The sequence below is a fragment of the Protopterus annectens genome, chromosome 13.part0 (genome assembly GCF_019279795.1).
Source record: "Protopterus annectens isolate FY-2018-M chromosome 13.part0, PAN1.0, whole genome shotgun sequence".
Classification (NCBI taxonomy): Eukaryota; Metazoa; Chordata; order Ceratodontiformes; family Protopteridae; genus Protopterus; species Protopterus annectens.
Window position 1 is genome coordinate 241842328 of NC_056747.1, and position 23191 is coordinate 241865518.

The 23191-nt window shown below is 38.7% G+C and overlaps 1 protein-coding gene across 1 annotated transcript in view; it reads left to right on the plus strand.

The window, feature by feature from the left end:
- LOC122787205 (mast cell protease 1A-like) overlaps positions 1-23191 on the plus strand; it is a 133517-nt gene that overhangs the window by 38862 nt on the left and 71464 nt on the right. Inside the window, exon 2 of the mRNA XM_044053796.1 lies at positions 21428-21584. Coding sequence (XP_043909731.1) covers positions 21428-21584 — 157 coding nt within the window. The remainder of the gene's footprint in view (positions 1-21427; positions 21585-23191) is intronic.

Consider the following 23191-nt stretch of genomic DNA (forward strand, 5'->3'; position numbering starts at 1 on the left):
CAACCTTTACAATGTGGGTTCTGTCAGTAAGCCAGTAGGCAATCCATCTTGTGAGGTAGGGATTTATACCTAGCTTAGTGAGTTTAGCTATAATTCCAGAATGGGGGATGGTGTCAAAAGCCTTGGTGAGGTCAAGATAAGCTGTGTGAACCACATTACCCTCGTCTGCTGCTTTGGTGACTGCCTCAAAGAAGTCAGTCAGGTTCAGAAGGCATGATCTGACTTTCACAAACCTAAACTGGGTGGGGTCCAGAGTTTGGAGGGTACCAATGTCTTTGTTTATGGGTTCCATGATTATACGTTCCATTGCTTTGCAGACCAGGCTCATCAGGCTAATAGGACAATAGTTCCTAGGATCAGTGGTGGCTCCCCCTTTGTGGAGTGGGATAACTGTTGCTGTGTGCCATTCAGTGGGCAGTGGTATTAAATACTTTTGTTGGGGAATCATTACTGACCATCTATTGGTCTCTTTGTTGGTGAAACGTCTGCTACTATGGCAACCTCAGCAAATTGTCAATTTCAGAAAGTGCAGATTCTTGCATGTGCTGCCTTGTCTGTAAACAACTTTAAAATGTCTAGTCTAAGCTATTAGAAATTACTGCCCTTAACATTCTCTTTCCAATTTCTGTATATAACACTACCACTATATGATACTGCAATGATGTCTTCATTATTATGTCCCTGTCATTAATCAGGGCCATAAGCATTACAGTTTGCATAAATGGAAAGCCAATGAGTACTCTACCCTCCCTCCACAAAGGGGCGTGGTGCCTCTGCACGTCGCATTTCAGAATTGAGGAAAGTTCTAGAAATCTCCAATACGTTATTAATAGCATTTCACATGTATCAAAGGAAGGTGATGCAATTCTCCTTGTAAGTGCAACATAAAACTAATATGTTTTAAAACACAAGTCTAAGTAAACATTTCACCCGACAAACTGATTTGTCATTATGCTAACCCTGAACAAGTAATAGCAGCAACATGCATCACTTAATGAATTGCAATGTATAACTAACTACAGCAAATGAAAAGTTACTCAGCAAGTAATTCAAATGTATTGATATGCCAACACTTCCAAACTTTTAGAATACCCATGATCCTCAATCCGTCTAAGTGAAACAGTTTTATAATTTCACTTGCAATAAAATGAGTAAATACTGACAGCTATTTAGTATATGTATATATATATATATATATATATATATATATATATATATATATATATATATATATATATATACATATATGTATATACACTTGCAATAAAATGAGTAAATACTGACAGCTATTTAGTATATGTATATATATATATATATATATATATATATATATATATATATATATATATATATATATACATATATATATATATATACACAAACATATAAATATGTTAGAATATATATGTACAGGTCTACTTCAAAACATCGACTTACCACATCACTGAAGACGAAATCATCAAGACTACATTACCGAATCTTTACAACATCAAACTCCCAAAACAGCCAAAACTAATCCCAGGAAAAGAACCACTTGGCCATCAGGACAAAACAATAAACAATGAAGCAAGAAAACCCTCCAAAGTGGGGGTCTTTGCCTCCAACATCCCCCAATATGGGAGATTCTGCCCCCCCAACTAAATATACAACAACAAGATTGCACTACAGTGGGGAAAGGGCAATGTTTACCATGGTGACCAAGTGGTTGTTTTCCTGGGGTTAGTTTTTGCTGTTCCATGAATTCAATGTTGTGAAGATTCTGCAATGTCATCTCAATGAAGTGGGATTCAGTGATGTGGTAAATTGATGTTTTGAAGTAGACCCATATGTACATATATATATCATTATATATTACTGTAATATAGAAATTTATTACTAACTGTAGCAGTCTGGCTTTCTCTCCTGTACTTCTGACTTCTGGGCCAGCTTGTCCGTCCAGCATCTGTAGGACATTATACCTATGATGACACTGTTCTCCTGAGTGGAAGATCCCATCACTGAGGTGAGGTGATCCCCCCAATTTCTGCCAAATATTAATTTTCTTCCATTTGCTCCCTGAGACAGCATTATATAATTTCTGCAGGTACAACTCCTGCAGCAGTTAGAGGAGAACCTTGGTCTCTTTCAAAGACCTGCTTGTAGCATGACCCTGTGCTTTGATAGGGTAAATTTTCCCATGCCCAGGTTCAGAAAGATAAATGCAGTTATGAAACTGAGACTGTTAGGGGGTGAACCACAACCACTAGAGTGTGACATCACTCTGCCTAGCCCCTCTCACCCTGTCCAAGCATAGGCTAGGTACAGAACGAATACACAGACTAAATGCACATGCACCAGCATGATGCATTTAAGTTGAAGTTCACTGGACATTTATGCGCATGAAAGACCACAGCTCATCGCAACCACTCAGTACAAAAGCAGCTGCACCGTTGTCAAAACTCTGCAATGTGATCCAGAGAGCTAAGCACAGCTATACTTCCTTTGCATAAGACCTTCATAAATCTGACCAAATATTTACCAGTCTTTTATGCTCCATCATTTTAAAGCTGATGGGCTGTTTGTTTGTGCAAAGGTTGAGGTAAATTATGAATCATCTGAAAAGATTTATAAAAGGCAGGGACAACATAAAATAAATGAAAAAAGGGATTTGAGTTTGAGTCTTCAGGAATAGCCTTTTACTAGTAAGGCTGGAAATATTGCAGTGGTTCTGTACTTCTACCTGCAAATATTTGGAATATATAAGGTGCCGTATTCAATATTGCATTTATTACCATTGAATGTGTACAGACACTGGTCTTTGGCAATGGAAATGCTCAGGATCACACTAAAGGTAATGCTCTAGTAACCAAGGAATGAAATGCTTGATAAATTAATTAATAATCACTGCACCACTATCTTCCAGCAAAGTCTGACACACCTCCATGTCACTATGCGCAGTCTCACATATGCTATAGGGATGAGTACATACACAGACAGTACTGCAAAGAAAATGCAAACCCAGAAATCCTATTTAATGCTTCACTGTCCTTCTGCTTCCTTTTAATTACTAATAGCAAAAACAAATGTCACATGTGTAAGGAAATATAGACATATAGAATTGAAAAAACACAACTTTCTATGTGTTCAAAATAAGTACTTTCATCTTTAAAACTATAAACATGTTCTGCTCAGCAAACTTAGACAGTCACTACGACCTGTTCTTAAAATGAGAGCTTTCATTCTTTATTCCTACACCAAGAACATCATCAGATAAATGTAATACAACGTATATCAGGTTTAAAAGGGTTCCTATTATGTTATTGAAAGATAACGTAATCGAATTCTCAGAACTTTGAAGCGGCCGCATTTCGAAGATTGCATTGTGGATCACAGTACAGTGAAGATTGGGATATTTGCCCTTTCCTCACTGTAGTACGATCTCGGATTTGGAATATATATTTAGCCAGGGGTGTGGGGGGGGGTGCAGCCCCCCACAATAAAAGTGTTGAAAAGCAGCCATTTCAAAGTTCTGAATGTTCGATTACATTATCTTTCAATAATGTAATATGAATCTAGTTTAAAAATGGTGCCTAAAAGATCACATGTTAAAAACATCCAATCCTCTTTCATCCTTAATTTCACATATTTTATACTGCATTGGCCAGCCTAGCTTGTTTTGTTTTCTTACTTTTTAATTACTGAATGAAATGCATGACCCAGAATCAATTACAGTTACATAGATTATGAAAATGTAATAATTTGCAAATATATTTTTAGAATAAAAAATGTTGCAGCAGCAAGGAGCAAGATGCAGGAGAGGCAACTTCAGTCCTGAGAATAATCATATCTTCATAATGTACTGAGAGTGTACCTAAACATCTTCATGGAAAAGGGTGGAACCAAAACAGGCAGAGAAAGCTAAGATGTGGAATTAAGTAATGGCTGAAGTAGGAAATGAGCCAATGACATGGTGTGATGTGCCAGGTCAAAGGTTAAAGGCATGCAGAAGCAGCAGTGAGTCTAGTATTAGTTGTAGACAGGTAGCAGTCAGTAAGTGCATCCCTGTTGAACATACCTCTCAACCTCTATGCTTTCAAAATTATAGCAGGGAACCATCAAAAATCATTGCAGAGGGTCCAAAATCATAGCACTACAAATTTCCATATGACTAAATTAATGTCCTGGGGGTGGTGGTGTTACACATAACATTTCTCCCTTCAAGGGCACAATCTTAGAAATTAGAACCTAGTTCTTGACCAAAATGATGCAAAGCTACACCAGGAACGTATCTGCGTGACACTGTCGCAAGTTATACTTACACACCAACATGCTCCATACAATACAGTGCGGCTAAACCAAGTGACCACATTATAAAAGGAGTACAGTGTGCTTTAATGATCTCTGTACTGACTTTGGTTCACTGTTTATTTCTTATAGTTATGGGACATTCAGCCATGAGTCTCACAATTACAACAGGCAGCCAGTGAAATCATTACAGATATTGCTGATAAAAGGAATATACATATAGATTTATTAACTTACAAAATTCTGATGAAAAAATTCACCTTTGCTATACAACTTAGCTTTTATATACATTATTAATCCATTTGTACATAGCACATGTGGAATCTCCAGCACTCTAAATGCATCTATAAATTATGGAGCCTATTTAGTAGAAAATGAAGGTAAAAACATAAGCCAAATAAATGTAAATATTTTGTGAACAGTAACCTCTATGAACAAGATGCAAACAGCAATGTATTCAGTAAAACAATGTATTTGCAATGATACTAGTTAGTGTACTCACCATTTTACATTAATACTGTAACATATTAAAATGTAAAAAAGCCAAAATTATGTTTTTTGTAAATTTTCATAAATATTACATATTACATATATCAGAATTTAAGAGAGAGAAACACTTAAAATCCAAAATCCAGTCAGGAAAAAAAAAGTCTTCAGCAAAGCCCTTTCATAAGCTATGATAATTAGTTCTTGTATAAGCTATAACCCAAACAGATGCATTGGTTTTATTATTGCCTGCATTAATAATAGATTGAAACCTAGGAATATTGCTTCTGTGGGATATCATTCAAAGAAATGGCAAACAGTGGGCCTTTAAGTGTTCTTGTTCTGTCGTGCTGTATAAGGAAAAGGGGAAAGGTAAATTAAATCACACCTGTGTAAGAACAACACTTGCTCCAGCAACTGTTTTCACATGGTGCTCACCATATTGCTGTACAACTTCCCTACTATCATAGACAAGGTAAAAGTAAAAGATACAAATAAAAGCATAAGATATGTAAGCTTTTACCACAAGCCACAGAGACACATCTCCTATTGGTCCATTTTGACTATCATGTTTTCAAGGATGTCTCTCTGTCTCTCTCTCTCGCTCATTGGCTCTACAACTGAGCCAATAAAAAAGGAAATTGGAGACGTGGAGTGGGCACACTTTCAAAAGCTAAAATTGGAGTATTCCACCAAATGTGGAGCAGCTGAGAAGTATACTGTTGAATTCATGTCTCTTTCTATTTGATTCACGGAGTTAGGTAGTTAGCAACTTGTCTGTCAACTCATTGCTCCCTGTAGTCATGAGTTCACTAACTTAAGTAGTCAGCAATGCAGCCGATTGCTCACTACCCCCTGTAGACATGAGTCCACTAAGTTAAGTAGTTAACAACTTACCTGCTCGTTCACTGCTCCTTTTAACGTGAGGTAACTAACTTAAGTAGTCAGCAACGTAGCTGATCGCTCACTACCCCCTGTAGACATGAGTCCACTAAGTTAAGTAGTTAACAACATACCTGCTCATTCACTGCTCCTTTTAACATGAGGTCACTAAGTTAAGTAGTCAGCAATGTAGCTGATCGCTCACTACCCCCTGTAGACATGAGTCCACTAAGTTAAGTAGTTAACAACTTACCTGCTCGTTCACTGCTCCTTTTAACATGAGGTAACTAACTTAAGTAGTCAGCAACGTAGCTGATCGCTCACTACCCCCTGTAGACATGAGTCCACTAAGTTAAGTAGTTAACAACTTACCTGCTCATTCACTGCTCCTTTTAACATGAGGTCACTAAGTTAAGTAGTCAGCAATGTAGCTGATCGCTCACTACCCCCTGTAGACATGAGTCCACTAAGTTAAGTAGTTAACAACTTACCTGCTCGTTCACTGCTCCTTTTAACATGAGGTCACTAACTTAAGTAGTCAGCAATGTAGCTGATCGCTCACTACCCCCTGTAGACATGAGTCCACTAAGTTAAGTAGTTAACAACGTACCTGTTCGTTCACTGCTCCTTTTAACATGAGGTCACTAACTTAAGTAGTCAGCAACGCAGCCAATCGCTCACTACCCCCTGTAGACATGAGTCCACTAAGTTAAGTAGTTAACAACTTACCTGCTCGTTCACTGCTCCTTTTAACATGAGGTCACTAACTTAAGTAGTCAGCAACGTAGCTGATCGCTCACTACTCCCTGTAGACATGAGTCCACTAAGTTAAGTAGTTAACAACTTACCTGCTTGTTCACTGCTCCTTTTAACATGAGGTCACTAACTTAAGTAGTCAGCAACATAGCTGATCTCTCACTACCCCCTGTAGACATGAGTCCACTAAGTTAAGTAGTTAACAACTTACCTGCTCGTTCACTGCTCCTTTTAACATGAGGTCACTAAGTTAAGTATATAGCAACTTATCTGGTCACCCACTGCTCCCTGTAGACATGAGTTCAAAGTCTTCTTTGTCCTGTTCTGTTGTAGCTCTGCTTATTCTAGGAACTCTGAGACAGTGCAGCAGCTGCTTCATGTTTAGTAACAATCCTTCACTCTTATTCTGTGCTAATACGATTTGTGGGAGGTATGAATATTTACACTGTTTTGAGGTTTAGTGAGAGGTGTGAACATTTACACGGTTTTGGGTCTAAGATCTCAAAGACCAAATATTTTCATAGTAAGTAGCTTATCACCACATCATAGTTCTCTAACACTACACTGACTTATACTGAGGTCGAAAAGAAGTCAGTACAGATGGTCATTAGGCACTCCTTAAGCAATCCTCAGCTACTTAGCACTACAATGACAAATGCACCCTCACCTGCACCTTTAGCTCCTAAAAGGAGTTAATCTGGCTCCAATCCCACACCCATAAGATAACCAGAGGCTGTACTCACACATGAATGGGTAATAATAATAGGATACTCCATAGTCAGATGCACTGAGGTTCCACTCTTTAGACAGAACAAAGGCAGGGTTATGTCAGCTGTCTCTCTGTCTCTCTGGCATCAAGACTCTTCAGAACCCTTAGATCACTACACCTGAAATATGAGTGCAACCTCATAGTTAGTCATGTCATGGTGAATGACCTTAGATGCATTTCCCTTTGAAATATAATTCTTAAAAGATTAAGAAAAAAACAAAACATATGTGGTTCAATTGTCTTTGTTAAACAAATCCTAAATTGGGACACTTTTAAGTCAGAAACAGTCATTAGAGATCAAGGTACCATTACGAAGAACTATCTTTTGACCATCACATGTTAGTTATAATTAGGAAAACCTTTTATTATTTCCATTAAATTACCAAATTTATATTCTCTACATGCAAACTATGTCATAACCCCCTCTATTCTTCACTGATCAGGCCAATCAGAAAAAAGCTGCACTGTATTTCTCTAAACATCTTGCTTATTCAGAAAGAATGCATTGTTTTCTAATTAAAAAAAATAGCAAAGGAGTAAGTTTCCTTAGCTAACAAGGCAGAGTAAAACCCATCTACTTTTCTTCATCTTATACCAGTTTCTACATGGTGACTACAGCTTCACTTTCTGGACTATGAAAAAATCTGTTATGGTAGACCACTTTCACCTATGAGTTTATTCTCCATCCTAGCAAGAAGGCATTGACATTTTATGGAGTAAAGTTCTTCTTGATATCTTACTGTTTGGACTGTGGACATCTGTACTAGCAATATCAAATATGGGAATGCTCACAACATTGATACATGTACTGTGATGGAGACATGGTTAAAGACTATTGAGAGCAAGCCTTTAGTACAGGGTTTCAACACTTACCACAAATTCAGGCCCACCACACTAAACAAAAGCACTAAAGTGGTGATGACACTGTGTTTGTAAAACAAAATTTCATCTCCAGTCTTGTTAGACAGGAAAATGACCTAGAACTCTTCCATGTTCAACTTACCATTAACAAAAGCCTTTATCACATCATAGCTAACTATAAGACCTCCCTCTATGCCCCCCCTTCAGCCATACCTCCTATCCAACTAATATGGAGTCATTATGCATTAGGCCAGACACCATTCTCCTAGGGGATATTAACTGCCCCTCCCTCAACTGGCAGACTTATCCATCTCCTAACAGTATGTCCAGAGATTTCTGGACTTCATAAATACAAACTCTCTGGACCAGTTAGTCTGCCTTCCATGTAGGAGAGACAAAATCCTTGCCTTTGATCTCATCAGTATGGGACAGGTCTGTTCCCACCAGTTGTAACTGGAACATAAACCAGTCACATTCTCCATAAGATTGAAACCAGAAGCATCTTCAAATACATCTGTATTTAGAAACTATGCAAAGGCTAGTATAGTAAAACTGAGGGATGACCTGGTTAAATTCTGTACCCCCCCAAACCCAGTGACCCCACTGCATATGCAGAATCCTTCAACGCCAAATTCTATCCACAAGTGAATAGCTGTATAGATGGATCTGCCCCCTTTGAAGTAAATACAATATCAAATTTTAAAACAAACCCCTAAGGTGGAACCCAAATATAACCAGGCTATACAATAAAAGACAAAAACATTGCAGCCAGTAATAAATGTAGCTCTCAAAATATCAAAAACGCTCTTCTAAACTTGACAGTGAACTACAGTTCCTAATCAAATCAACCCAAGCTAGATATGAAGTAAAAATAGATACCCAGGCAAAAGACAACCATAAAACCTTCTTTATCTGTTTTACAAACCTCAGAAAAAATGCCCAGCACTGCGCAGAGCTAATAGTGATATCACATCCTCAGATCCTGAAGCTGTAGCCAATCTAATATCAGATATATTTAGCTCTAACTTCACCCCCTCTCTCCCTACATCTCCAGATCACATACCCACATATACAACCCCCATATCTCTCAAGAACAAGCCTTCAAAGAACTTTCCAAGGTCAAGAACACTGCTTCTTTTGGCCCAGAATAGATTCCAGCTTGGACAAAAATGAGGACAGCAAAATTATGATCTTAAGTTGGTAGTAAACACCATGACTATTTTCCCAAAGGTAAGTATTTTATATGAAACGATAAAGTAAACAAGCCTGGGGAGTACGCCTTCATCATATGAAAATGAAGAACTACAATAAGGCTACTCCCTCCATGTGGTTGTTAGCTCCAAGATGATCCGTTTTAGTGGGTCTTATATGTCCCCTTTCTTGTAGTTGCTGGTATGCAAGCACTACATATGTATCCCAGGTCCTTCATTAAATAAAAACAATTTTTTATTTCTGTTTAGTTAAAAACGACAAACACTTTCCCTCGAAGCAGATTTCTTGTTATGGCACAATATAATTAGACAGGAGATTACTCATTCATTGGAAGTCACTTCCAGCTACCTTTCTTCCTTGAGTACAAAACCTCCATTCACTGACAGCTATATGCTCCACTTCTTCAGTAGGTACTTCCAAAGTTCCAAGTCAATAAATTGCCTGTGTGCAAAAGAACTAGAACAAGTTACAAAAAGTTCCTTACTTGGAAGCCAACTTGTAACCAGCAACAGCATACAGCTGAATGATATCCCACAATGAATGAGTAATTTCCTGTCTAATTATATTGAGCCAAGTTGCCATAACAAGAAATTTGCTCCGAGGAAAGTGTTTGTCGTTTTTAACTAAACAGAAATAAAAAATTGTTTTTATTTAATGAAGGACCTGGGATACATATGTAGTGCTTGCATACCAGTAACTACAAGAAAGGGGACATATAATACCCGCTAAAACGGATCATCTTGGAGCTAGCTACCACGTGGAGGGAGTAGCCTTATTGTAGTTCTTCAAAGGTAAGTATTTTGGTTGAAAAGATATAAAAATGGCACATTAAACAAATGAAGCATTTAGAGCAGTATGATTGGGATTATTTAAAATGATCTTTTCATTAACTGTATTATCAGTTGCCATTCAGAATATCAAAAGCTCAAAATTTAGACACGCAGAAGGGCACTATCAAAATGGTGACAAGTCAAAACATGAACATTTCAGGTGGTAGACAGAGGTAAGTGGGTTGTCATTAAGGCTTGTAATGTGTCTGTAAGAGTGTTGGTGGGTTGGAACAGAGTAAGGATTAGGTAAGAGTATAGGATTAACATTGTGCATGTTTGTTGGTGCATGTTTCTGTGTCTAAGCCTCTCTTTGTGTAATGGTAATGTTAAGGAAAGGGTTTTTCTAAGGTAAAGTGCAGGCATACAGTTAGCATTCATTATTAAGATGCCCCCTACACCACATTACTAATGCATGTTTACCCTAACCCTTCCCCTAACCCTAATCCTATACCTTACCTTAGAAAAACACTTTCTATAATGCTGCCAATATTCAGAAACAAAAAACATGTCCAATGGTATTGACATGGTTTAAGAATTGTTTTTTTGTGTAATTTTAGTGTAAATTGGTGACAGAGTTACTGTCTTGCCTGTTTTTGCTATTAATTTAATGTGGGTCTAGTTGTTTTTTTGTTTGCGTTTTGAATGCCTGTGTTTTGATGTGTCTACATTATGAATTGTTGGTATTTTGGTGTCAATATTGTGAGCGTCTACATTTTGACGTGTGAATATTTTTAACTAGTTTAAAATTTGTTTGAAGAACAAGAAAGTTGCTCATGATTCACTCTTCTGGATATTCTATCCTTTCTTTTTCAGTCTGTCAACACTTAGCTCTTTAAATCCCAGTATTTCAATGGGGAACTAAACGGGTCAACAACACAACTCTTCAGCTGCTATAATACCCTTCAGAACACCTGTGACTGACACATCTGTGTGACTCCAGTCACAACATCTTCGAAAACAAAGCTATAGAATCCCTATCTACTATGTGGTTAACTGTGATGGGATATATATTCAGACACTCTAAGCTCAGAACAGCAATGATATAGTTAAGATAGTCTCTAAGGACATTTCAGGAAAACTGCATGATAAAACAAACCAGAGAAGCTCTTGAATCATATACTGCTAGAGGACATTTTCAATAGGGGACAGGTAGAAGAGGATTACCAATAGTACAGAATCTGCATTTATATCTTGTAAATGGTTTAGAGAGAAAATAAGTTGCGTTAAATCTCAGAGGCAAATGTTGCAATCCAACAGCATTCCATGTGATCATGGCTAAATCTGATCTGAATCTGATAACAAGGTACCTTGAATGAATACTTCGGCAGCAAGACTTTGTTTTCTGTGAAAATTACTTTTTCTTTCTCTGAATCACATTAATGAGTTTTGACTGGTGGTAAACACTGTTGTGAGGCATTTAATGGTTGTAAAAACATAGCAAGAAAGTAAGCCATGGTAATAGTACAATGAATGAATTGAACAGATCATGAATCCATTTATACTGTCTTTGTTCAATGATTTTGAGATCATTCTTTAAAACAATATTTTGTATTGTTTAAATACAGCTAATACCTGCTACAGTTATGCTTTTCTCCAACTACAGTGACTACAATTTCTTGTCCTTGTATACATCACTCACTGTAATCTTACCTACAGAAAATACTTTGAAAATATTTAAATAAGAACTTTGTTTACTCTATTTGTAGAATATTTTATGGAAATGTACTTTTATCAGTTCTGTATATTGCCTCTGCATTTCTGTATTTTACTTGGTGTATTTAACTTTTTGATTGTTGGTGCTTCTCTCTGGGTCTATATTAGATCATTGAAATGGCAGAATTTTGAATGATCTAATATCGAACCCAATATCGCGAATGCTGAAAACAGCGAAGCTGCACAAAACCAAATTCTTTTCTAGGGAAAGAATTCGGTTGGCCGTTGTTGTGGCTTCGCTGTTTTCAGCGATGCAGTGGAAAGTTACAGGTTGGGTTAAGGTAAGTGTGTGATTGTGCGGACGTTCGGGTTAAGGCGTGGGTCAGGTAAGTGTGCGATTGTGACAGAATTTGAGGTTGGGGGGGTTAAGTGAGTTATGGTTAGGGAGTGGGTGAGGTGAGTGTGCAATAGTGAGAATTTGGGGTTAGGGGTGGGTTAAGTGAGTTAGGGTTAGGGCGCAGGTGAGGTGAGTGTGCAGTAGTGACAGACCTTAGGGTTAGGGTCTGGGTTAAGGTAAGTGGATAGATAGTAGTGTGTGCAGTGTAATGTGGGGTTAGATGTAACTTTTAAATGTATGTGTGTGGATTGCTGAATTTTAGTGTGCTTGTGGTGTGTGTGTGTTTCTTAGAACAGCAATTTTTTTCCCTGGGAAAAAAAAATCACTGTTTTGAGGTTTCAGTATTGTTAGGGTTCGGGTTTTGCAGTTCAACGTTACGGCATTCGATAATGAGCCGTTTCGATGATCTGATATAGACCCCTGAAGGACACCACTGAGAACGGGCCTAAATTTGCTTAAGTTAGCCTATCCTGGTTGACAAAGGAAATAAGTAAGTAAGTACAAAAGTAAATAAATGATAGTTAATTAACACGATGGCTGTGGTCCATGAATAAATAATGTATTCTAGTCCTTCTGAACCAGTCATATATTTTAGAGTTCTTCATTTGTTAAAAGAACTCATCTGTAAGTGGTTCTTACTTTCTGTTTTATTTGGAGTCAAGGTTAATTTCAACATTATGATTTCATGTCCAGCTGTGGAAAAAATCTCAAGAGACCCTACTTTGTGATATAACCTACTCATAGATGTATGACATTATGAAATGAATACTAAAATAAATTGGGATGTATGTGTATTCTGATAAAAAGGACTAAAACAAAGAATTTTATCTAAATATATAGATGTGTTGATGAGAGCTAGAAATTGTAGGTAATGTTAGTTAAATGAAACAAATATTACAGCTGATGTGTCATACCTGAAGGTAACAGTACAAAAAAGAGACAATTTAATAGATTTATGATCGTATAAGACCCCTGGGTCTGCTAAGATACAACTAGAAGAATAAGTTATATTCCTAGATGTAAACATTTATCTGTTTGTTAAATGAAAGAAATGTAGCTTAAAATGTCTGGTTAGCTATATTATGTACTAAATATGTATAATTAAGACACATTTACCAGTATAAAAATTAATTTCATGTTCCATTCTAAAAATGTAAAGCTAAGCAGAAATGACAGTGCAGGCCTATTTATTTTTCGGCACCTGAAAATAATGATGTTATAAGTATTGTTGTGAGAAATTTCATGATCATACTCCAAAACCAGCAAATTTAGTACATAATTAATCCAGTTCAGACCAGTCACAAGTACAGATGTCTACATAGACTGTGAGAATCAGCTGATGTGCGAGCAATACAATTTGTTTAGTAGTCATAACCAGTAATTTACTAATCGACAGATAAACTATGAATGCTGCTAGTGGAAATGTATAACTGATTGTTACGACTTCATTATAAAAAGGCAGTAAAATTTTACAGTTGTTGGCTTTTCCCGGCATGTAGCATGATTCCATATCAAGTGTTTTTTTTTTTTTCTGAAATCTGAAAATGAGTAAGTTGAGCAAAGTGTTTCTGAATTTCATGACTGAATGTGACCCATGAGCCTGTTTGTTTTATTTTCTGGGTGTTAGCTGATGCCTTAGCAGCAGTGCTTTACTGGCATTCAGAGATGAATGCGATACTTTTATTTGTGGTCACATCTGAAACACTGAAGTGATTCATGGGTGGTGTTTTAACTGTAAACATTTGTAGTTTGTTACAGTTTCAGACTCAGGGAAGAAGAGCTTTATTTTTACTTACAGTTCAGGAGGGGCATCTGACTGAGGAACTGCAGAGAGTGACAGATAACCTAACTATATTTCTGGCGAAGATAACTGGTATCTCTCATACAAATTATATTTATTTGTATATTTAACAGTCTTAAAAAAAGTGAGAATACACTTATGATAAAGAATTAAGACCTGGTTAGAAAAGTTACAGTTATATTCTTTATATTATAGATGGTTTGGGGAGCAGGTTAAGTTTAGCTTATAAAGCATTGCATGATCATAAATTACAGATATATGTAAATATAGAAGCATCTATTATTGACACAAAATTGAGGAATAATGAAATTAGTTTTAAAGTACAACTTAATAAAACTATAAAAAAGCTAATTTTTTACACAATTCTTAGATATTGGAATAAACATCCATTTTGTGTTAGGCAGAATTCATCATTGCAAATATTCAAAGCAAATTTAGATAAGGGGTTTGGTAATAAGGTCTTTCAGCTTTTCCTGGTTAGGGGTTGCCACAGTGGATCACTGGTCTGCTTATGATTAACGGTGGATATTTATGGTGTAGAGTTGGCAGCCTTTCACTCAACCTTCAGAGAAGGCACACAAACACACACACACACACACACACACACACACACACACACACACACACACACACACACACACACACACACGCACTTACCTGCATGTCTTTTTAAAGTTCAGTCGATTGCAGGGTGGACATGCAGACTCCAAACAGAAGGTGCTCTAGTTAAGAATTGAAACAGCGACCCTCTTGCTAATAAGGTATATTCGTTAAATGAGGAGTCTATATTTTTTTAAAGACTTCTGGCCATTGCACAGTTATACCAAACTATGAAACGATGAAACTGAAATGCATCTTCTTTTTTTTTTGGCTGCTCCAGTTAGGAGTTGCCACAGCAGATCATCTGTTTCCATTTCTTCCTGTCCTCTGCATCTTGCTCTGTCACACCAACCACCTGCATGTCCTCTCTCACCACATCCATAAACCTTAACTTTGGCCTTCCTCTTTTCCTCTTACCTGGCACGTCCATCCTTAGCATCTTTTTCCCAGTATACCCAGCATCCCTCCTCAGCACATGTCCAAACCAACGCAATCTCGCCTCTCTGACTTTGTCTCCAAACCATTCAACCTGAGCTGACCCTCTACTGTACTGATTTCTAAGCCTGTCCATCCTCGTCACAACCAATGCAAATCTTAACATCTTTAACTCTGTCAACTTCAGCTCTGACGCCTGTCTTTTTGTCAGTCCCACCATCTTCACTTATATAACATAGCTGGTCTCACTACCATCTTGTAGACCTTCCCTTTCACTCGTACTGGTACCCGTCTGTCACAAATCACTCCTGACACTCTTCTCTACCTAATCTATCCTGCATGCACTCTCTTCTTCGCCTCTCTTCCACACTCACCATTACTCTGAACTGTTGATCCCAAGTATTTAAACTCATCCACCTTCCCCACCTCTACTTCCTGCATCCTCACCATTCTTCTATCCTCCCTCTCATTTACACACATATATTCTGTCTTAGTCCTACTGACCTTCATTCCTCTCCTCTCTAGAGCACATCTCCACCTCTCCATGGTCTCCTCTACCTGTTCCGTACTCTCACAACAAATCACAATGTCATCCGCAAACATAGTCCACATGAACTTCTGTCTGATCTTGTCTCTCAACCTGTCCATCACCATTGCAAATAAGAAAGGGCTCAGAGCTGATCCTTGATGTAATGCCACCTCCTCCTTGAACATATCCATCAATTCTACCACACACCTCACCACTGTCACACTGCCCTTGTACATATCTTGTACCACTCTTACATACTTCTCTGCCACTCCCGACTTCCTCATAGAATACCACAACTCCTCTCTAGGCACCTTGTCATATGCTTTCTCTAAGTCTGAAAAGACACAATGCAACTCCTTCTGACCTTCTCTATACTTTTCCATCAACACCCTCACAGCAAACATCACATCTGTAGTGCTCTTTCCTGGCATTAAACCGTACTTCTGCTCACTCACTAATCACCACCTCCCTTCTTAACCTAGCTTCCACTACTCTTTCTCATAACTTAATGCTGTGGCTGATCAGTTTTATCCCTCTGTAGTTACTACAGCTCTACACATCACCCTTATTCTTAAAAATCAGTACCAGTACACTTCTTTTCCACTCCTCAGGCACCCTCTCACTTTCCAAGATTTCATTAAATAAACAATCTGTTTAAAAGCCCCACTGCCATCTCTCCTAAAGGCCTCCATGCTTCCACAGGTATGTTACCTGAACCAACAGCCTTTCCATTCTTCATCCTATTCATAGCTGTCCTTACGTCCTCCTTGTTGATCCACTGCACTTCCTGATTCACTATCCCCACATCATCCAACCTTCTCTCCCTCTCGTTCTCTACATTCATCAGCCCCTCAAAGTACTCTTTCCATCTGCTCAACACACTCTCCTCACTTGTAAGTATATTTCCCTCATTATCCTTTATCACACTAACCTGCTGCACACCTTTCCCAGCTCAGTCCCCCTATCTAGCCAATCGGTATATCTCCTTTTCTCCCTCCTTAGTGTCCAACTTTTCATACAACTCACATATGCCTTAGCCTTAGCCTTCCCCACCTCTTCCTTCAACATACGCCTCATCTCCTTGTACTCCTGTCTACTTTCTTCATCTCTCTGACGATCAGACTTCTTTTTCACCAACCACTTCCTCTGTATACTCTCCTGTACTTCCTTATTCCACCACCAGGTCTCCTTGACCTCCTTCCTCTGTCCAAATGTCACACCACGCACCTTTCTTGCTGTCTCCCTTACCACCTCTACTGTGGTTGCCCAGCTATCTGGTAGCTCTTCACTGCCACCCAGTGCCAGTCTTAGTTCTTCCCTGAACTCTTCCTTACAGTTATCCTTTTTTAACGTATACCATTTGATCCTTGACACTGCCCTCACTCTCCTCCTCTTGTTCTTGTCCCCACCATCATCCTACACACCACCATCCTATGCTGCCTTACTACACTTTCCCCTATCACCACTTTGCAGTCTCCAATCTCCTTCAGACTGGCCTTCCTGCATAGGATATAATTCACCTGTGTGCATCTTCCTGCAGTCTTGTATGTCACCCTATACTCCTCCCTCTTGTTAAAGTACGTATTCACCACAGCCATTTTGTTCCTTTTCACAAAATCCACTACCATCTGCCCTTGTGCATTCCTCTCCTTAACACCATACCTACCCATCACCTCCTCATTCCCTCTATTCCCTTCACCAACATGCCCATTGAAATCCACTCCAGTCACCACTCTCTCACCCTTAGGTACACTCGTCACCATTTCATCTAACTCACTCCAAACTTTTTCTGTCTCATCCATCATACACCCATCTTGCAGAGCATATGCACTAACAACATTCATTATCAAACCATCAGTTTCCAGCTTCATAAACATCACTCTATCCGACACTCTTTTCACCTCCGAAACACCCTTGACATACTGTTCCTTCAGGGTAAACTCTACCCCATTTCTCCTCTCATCCACACCATGGTAGAACAATTTGAACCTACCTCTGATACACCTGGCCTTATTCCCCTTCCATCTATTCTCTTGTACACATGTTATGTCAACCTTCCTTGTCTCCATCATATCAGCTAGCTCTCTCCCTTTACCAGTCATACAGCCAACATTCAAAGTTCCTACCCTCCACCCTCTTAACTTTCCTCCTCTCCTCCTTCCTCCAAACATGCCTTACCCCTCTTCTTCTCCTTCAGCCACCAGTAGCCCAATTTCCACCAGCACTCCGTTGGCTAACAGTATGGGAGGCAATCATTGTTAACCCAGGCCTTGACCGATCCAGTATGGAACTCTGTATTGTTGTCTGCTTATTTGCTCTGGCAAAAATTTTATACCGGGTGCCCTTCCTGATGTAACCCTCAGCATTTATCCTGGCTTGGGACCGGCGCAAAGAAATACACTGGCTTGTGCATCCCCAAGTGGCTGGGTGATGAAACTGTAATTCATCTCAGCCAAAAAGATGTAATCTATTACAATACAGACTGCGTTAACTATTAGCACTATATGCAAAATGTACAAATGGGAAAACTTTGCACTTTCATCTAAGAAGGTTGTGGAAGAGCTGCAAGAAAATATGGATCATTATCAAATAATTTGACTTTAGATGGAAAGTTTACATTTACTGCATCCTCAGAGAATTTACCTTTAGGGTAAAGCTGATGGCATGTGTTGCGTAGTTATTCCACAAACCATTGTTTCCTTAAAAAAATGCTCTTTTTATTTGGTTTTAAATGAATTTAGTTATTTTTGTATGTGACTCCATGTAGCAAGGCCCATCTCAGAAGATGCTATTGCCCCTGCTAATTTTGCAAATGGCTCTTTATTTAATAGAAAGCCCCAATTTGAATTTCTCAAGAATAGTTTTGGGGCTTAATAGACAGTCAAGCATAAAGGAAATCAATAGTGCAGGATGAGAAGAGAAGGGTACTTAAGATAAGAGTCACTCGGCTAGTTACTGGCGACCAGTTAGTCGTTTTCAGCAATTCACAGCGGTGTGACAGAGAACTGACATGGAAGGAGAACAAAGAGAGATATTTTATTAATTGTAGCTTGCAAGGTATGTGTACTGTGGGAAGGCCATGTTATAAGTAGGATGTTTTTTGGGGTCTATATTATAACATCAAATCTTACAAAGATCGAATGTTATAATATCGAACCTGTAATGTTGAATGCTGAAAACATCGAAGGTGCAGGACATTGAATTCTTTCCAAGGGAAAGAATTCGGTGGGCTGTTGCTGTGGCTTTGCTGTTTTCACCGTTCGATATGTTGGAGCATTACGGGTCGGGTTCAGGTAAGTGTGCGATTGTGTGTCGGTTAGGGTTAGGGGACGGGTTAGGTGAGTTAGGGTTAGGGAGCGGGTCAGGTACGTGTGCGGTTGTGTGGACATTAGTGTTAGGGCATGGGTTCAGGTAAGTGTGTGAGTGTGTGTAAGTTAGGGTTAGGGGGTGGGTTAGGTGAGTTAGGGTTAGGGCGCAAGTCAGGTAAGTGTGCGGTTGTGTGTAGTTTAGGGTTAGGGGGCAGGTTAGGTGAGTTAGGGTTAGGGCGCAGGTGAGGTGAGTGTGCGATAGTGATGGAGCTTAGGGTTAGGGTCGGGTTAAGGTAAGTGGATAGCTAGTAGTGTATGTAAAGTTTAGTTTAGGTTTAGGTGTAGGATATTAAGTGTATGTGTGTGGATGGCTGTTTTTTGTGTGTGTTTGTGCTGTGTGTATGTTTCTCGGAATAGTAAATTTATTCCCTGGGAAAAAATTCGCTATTCTGACTGTTCAATGTTTGCAGACTTCGGTGTTTAGGGTTCGATATAATAACATTCGATGTTAGAGAACTTTGATGTTATGATATAGACCCGTTTTTGGGTATGCATTGAATAACCTGACAGTTAACTAGTAGCATTGACATAACTGGTATATGGTTCTTTGTACATGAATTTCAATGTGAGATTTTAAGGATAAGGTAGGCTCCAGTATTAATCCCAGGTACCTTTTCTGTGTAGCATGGAAAGAAATATGTTTGAAGTTGAAGGCTAGGCTGATCTGGACCATTGGATTAATTCAGTTGGATGGCCTGAAGTGGTGGGCATTTGCAGATGTATGTACTGGCTTGTGTTTGATTAAGAATTCAGTAATACTTGTGTCAAGGTACTATTTTTAATGATTGTGGAGAAGTACTTTTGAAATTGTGGTTGAAAGACTTTTTTTTTACAAGAAATGAGAATAATTAATAATTTGATTTCAATCCAAAATTGCTTGGGAGATGATATTACATCAATCTGCTTCTGCCTGTTTCTGAGACAGGTGCTTTTTGTTGAGTTTAAAACTTATCTGCAAGTTTTCTTGAGTTTATGACAGGTTTGATTCAAGTATATTTACTTGAGCACTTTTTGCAATTCTTTCTCTATTAGGGTGCGTTGTCTCATTAGTGCTTTAATTTGAATAGTGAGTCAAGGACAGATTTGACTTCTAAGCTGTCCTTGAGTATGACAGAATAGTAGATTTTGTACTAAGGCAAGTTAGGCTGTAACATAAGACAAGGCCTGATCTGGATAAGTTCCTGAAAATAGAAGAGTCCTGTTGATATTGCTCACAGTACCTAATGGCCTAGAATCCTTAGATCCCAGGATCAGTCTAACTATTATAAATTTCAAAAGGGCTTTGATGGGCTTGAACTTCCATATTGAGATGACTGGGTTGTGGCTTTTCATGTATATAGGTGCACTGGACATTTTTGGCACTAGTATGGGATATTGGTTATCATTAGGTTGATGATAGAGTTACTCCTTGTATTTGATCCAGTGGGCCCCTAAAAATTTGGGCAAGGTTATTGAAATTAATTTGTTTGTGGAATGCTGTGGACTCTTGAGAAAAGCATTTATTTTGAAGTCACCTGGGAAAATTATGGTTTTGGGAATACCAACAGCTACAATGCTTTGAGGGTTTCTCAAGCAAGGGTATAAAGAATGGAGGGGGGATGTAACCCACAGTTAGGTGCAAGTTTATATGCTTTTCTAACAGCATGTGGGTCTTCAGCCAGTTAGGGGTATCATCTACAGAAGTGCTGTCCTGTGTAAGGTGTGGAATATCTTGGTCAAGTTTGCTTTTAATGAGAAAACCCACTCTTGCACTGACTGTAAGTCCTGGACCATTGTTCAGGTGAAGATGACAATTACTATGAATGCATGTGGATGGGCAATACTTATCCTTAAGCCATGATTCCACAATGGCTATAATGTGTGGCATTCTACTAGCAGCTAGGTTTCCAGCATTTTCCATTTATTGTCGAGACTGCTAATACTGAGTAGGCCTGTCTTTAAGAATTTTTATTTACTCTCAGTGCTGATAACCAGGATTTGTAGAGAAGAAAAAGGGTTGAATGAATGTCTATGGACAAAGCAAGACTAACACTGGAGAGATGCACACTAGTCACATTTTTTGACCAGATGAGTAATTTTTGGAGATTTACTGTTCAAAGTAAAAAGAAACATTTAAATGCAAGTAATCTTTCTCTAGTAGGAGGGGAGCATTTGTCTACATCTGGGCTACAGTCTCCCATCTTACAGCACATATTACCCTCAGTTGCCACATATCTTCCTGACTGAATAAGTAAATGCTGCATATGGACCCCTGCCTAGTGTTTTGCCAAAAGAACATCAATCAAAGCTTTTCCATTATGTATCTGTATTACCAGTAGCAGGGCACCCTTCTATAGTGCATATATGACACTCCAAGTCTGTGTGTGATGTAAGCATGAACTACCAAACATCATCCAGTGCTGTCTTAGTGGAACGTTCAAAGATGCTTGCAGGATGTGTATGAGGAAAGGTAAATATCAAATTCATTAAAGATGGGGGACATATTTTTTGTTTAATAGTACCTGCTAGGCTTTAAGAAAGTATCCTTAATGTGGTATTGATGACTTTGTGATATTATCTTCCAGATATCCTGAATGATGGAATCATAGGAGGTCATGAAGCCAAACCTCATTCGAAGCCTTACATGGCGTATCTGACTATGAAACATAATGGAAAAACTTATATATGCAGTGGATTCTTAGTGAGTGCTCAGTTTGTGATGACTGCAGCACATTGTGATGGGTAAGATCTCTGTGGAAAGGTGTAAACCACAAAGTAAAAATAATAGAGCATACAATAGCCATCTTAATCTCACAGAATTTACTGCTAATCTTCACCATTTGAGCTCTGGGTTCAGAGAAGAGTCTGGGCCACTGTATGAGATGGAAGGGATAAGATGATGTAGCCAATGGCCTTCTTTCCTAAACTGGCTGCAGGATTCAAGAATTAGTGCAGCTCATTGTGTCCTTTTTGGAGAGCACAAGCCTTGCTGTACCAGACATGTGGCTACTAGATGCGGAAATTATCATGATGACCAAAACATCAGAGCATAAAGTACTACATTATAAGTAGTCTGACTAAGAATGCACAAGGATAACAATCACAGTATCTTGTAACTTACCCTTTCTGTCACACAGAAACTTTGTTCCCTGGTCTTACGAACAGTTGTCCTATAAGCATTGCATATCAAGGAATTGGTGGGGGACATGGAGTGGACTATAAGGTGAAAGGTCATTGGAGACCATCTTTTAAGAAGCAGTGGCAGTTTCCATTGATCAGAGCTTTAGCTTGCTCATTTAGTGGCTTGGGCGCCTCTGACTGGTGTTGTTCCTCAAACCTAAGCTGATGAGCAAAAAAAAAAAAAGTTCTTCCATGCCCTAACTGTGGTAAGCTGCTAACTACAAATGTAACTAGTACCTTGCTACAGTTGTTATCACACACAGACACAAATGGGAAAGCAATATCAGCATTAATTTATAAAGCTGGGATATTCTCCTGGGTTTATTAATAAATGCCAATTCTACATTCACAGTCCATCAGCACCTGTCAGTTAGGACCACTAACAGCTTTGCATCTGGGAAAGTTGCCCCTTTCACACCACCCTTGCTATGGTACTACATGGATAGTGGTGAAGGAGAGGGTTCCAGGACCTGTGGATCTTTGGGTGGGGTTGTTCTTTTGTCCCTGGCATCTGTACTTTTAATCTGAATACTGCTATCATAGTCTTTCAGTGCTGTAACTGCAACTTGCATCTTCCTTCAACTTTCCTGTCAGCATAAAACAACAATATTCCATATAAAATAGCTACATATTGATACCAGACACATGCCTGCATACTTGCACCAGACAGTAGCATTTCATAATAAGCCCAGTTATCTCAGTGAAAATATGTGCCATTTGTAAGAAAGGATGGCACACTGGCAGCTGAATGCTTCATTCAGTATAAATTGTCCTGCTGATCAGTGGTAAGGCTACACAGTTCTATAGAAAAGGCTGACATATAAGTATTAGTTGCATCATTGTGGTGGAAATGTGTATATCTTGTTAGCAGATTATCATTCTATAGAAAACAGCTGTTTCTTAGCAGCAGGCTATACTGCAGCAAGGACCTGCATTTTACAACCAGACTGTGCCAACTGTCAGACAGATATGTATGTTGCTGGTAAAATAGATTGGTATGTTGACATATACACCTTTATGCAGACACACATAACATTTCTTGCCACTGTTTATGACTACTTAATAGTACTCACCTTCCAAATCAAGCAGGGACATACATGATACCCCTGGTGTAAATGTCTGTCTACCCTTCCAAGCATGAATACTAGCCTTAAAGGTAAGTAAAAAGT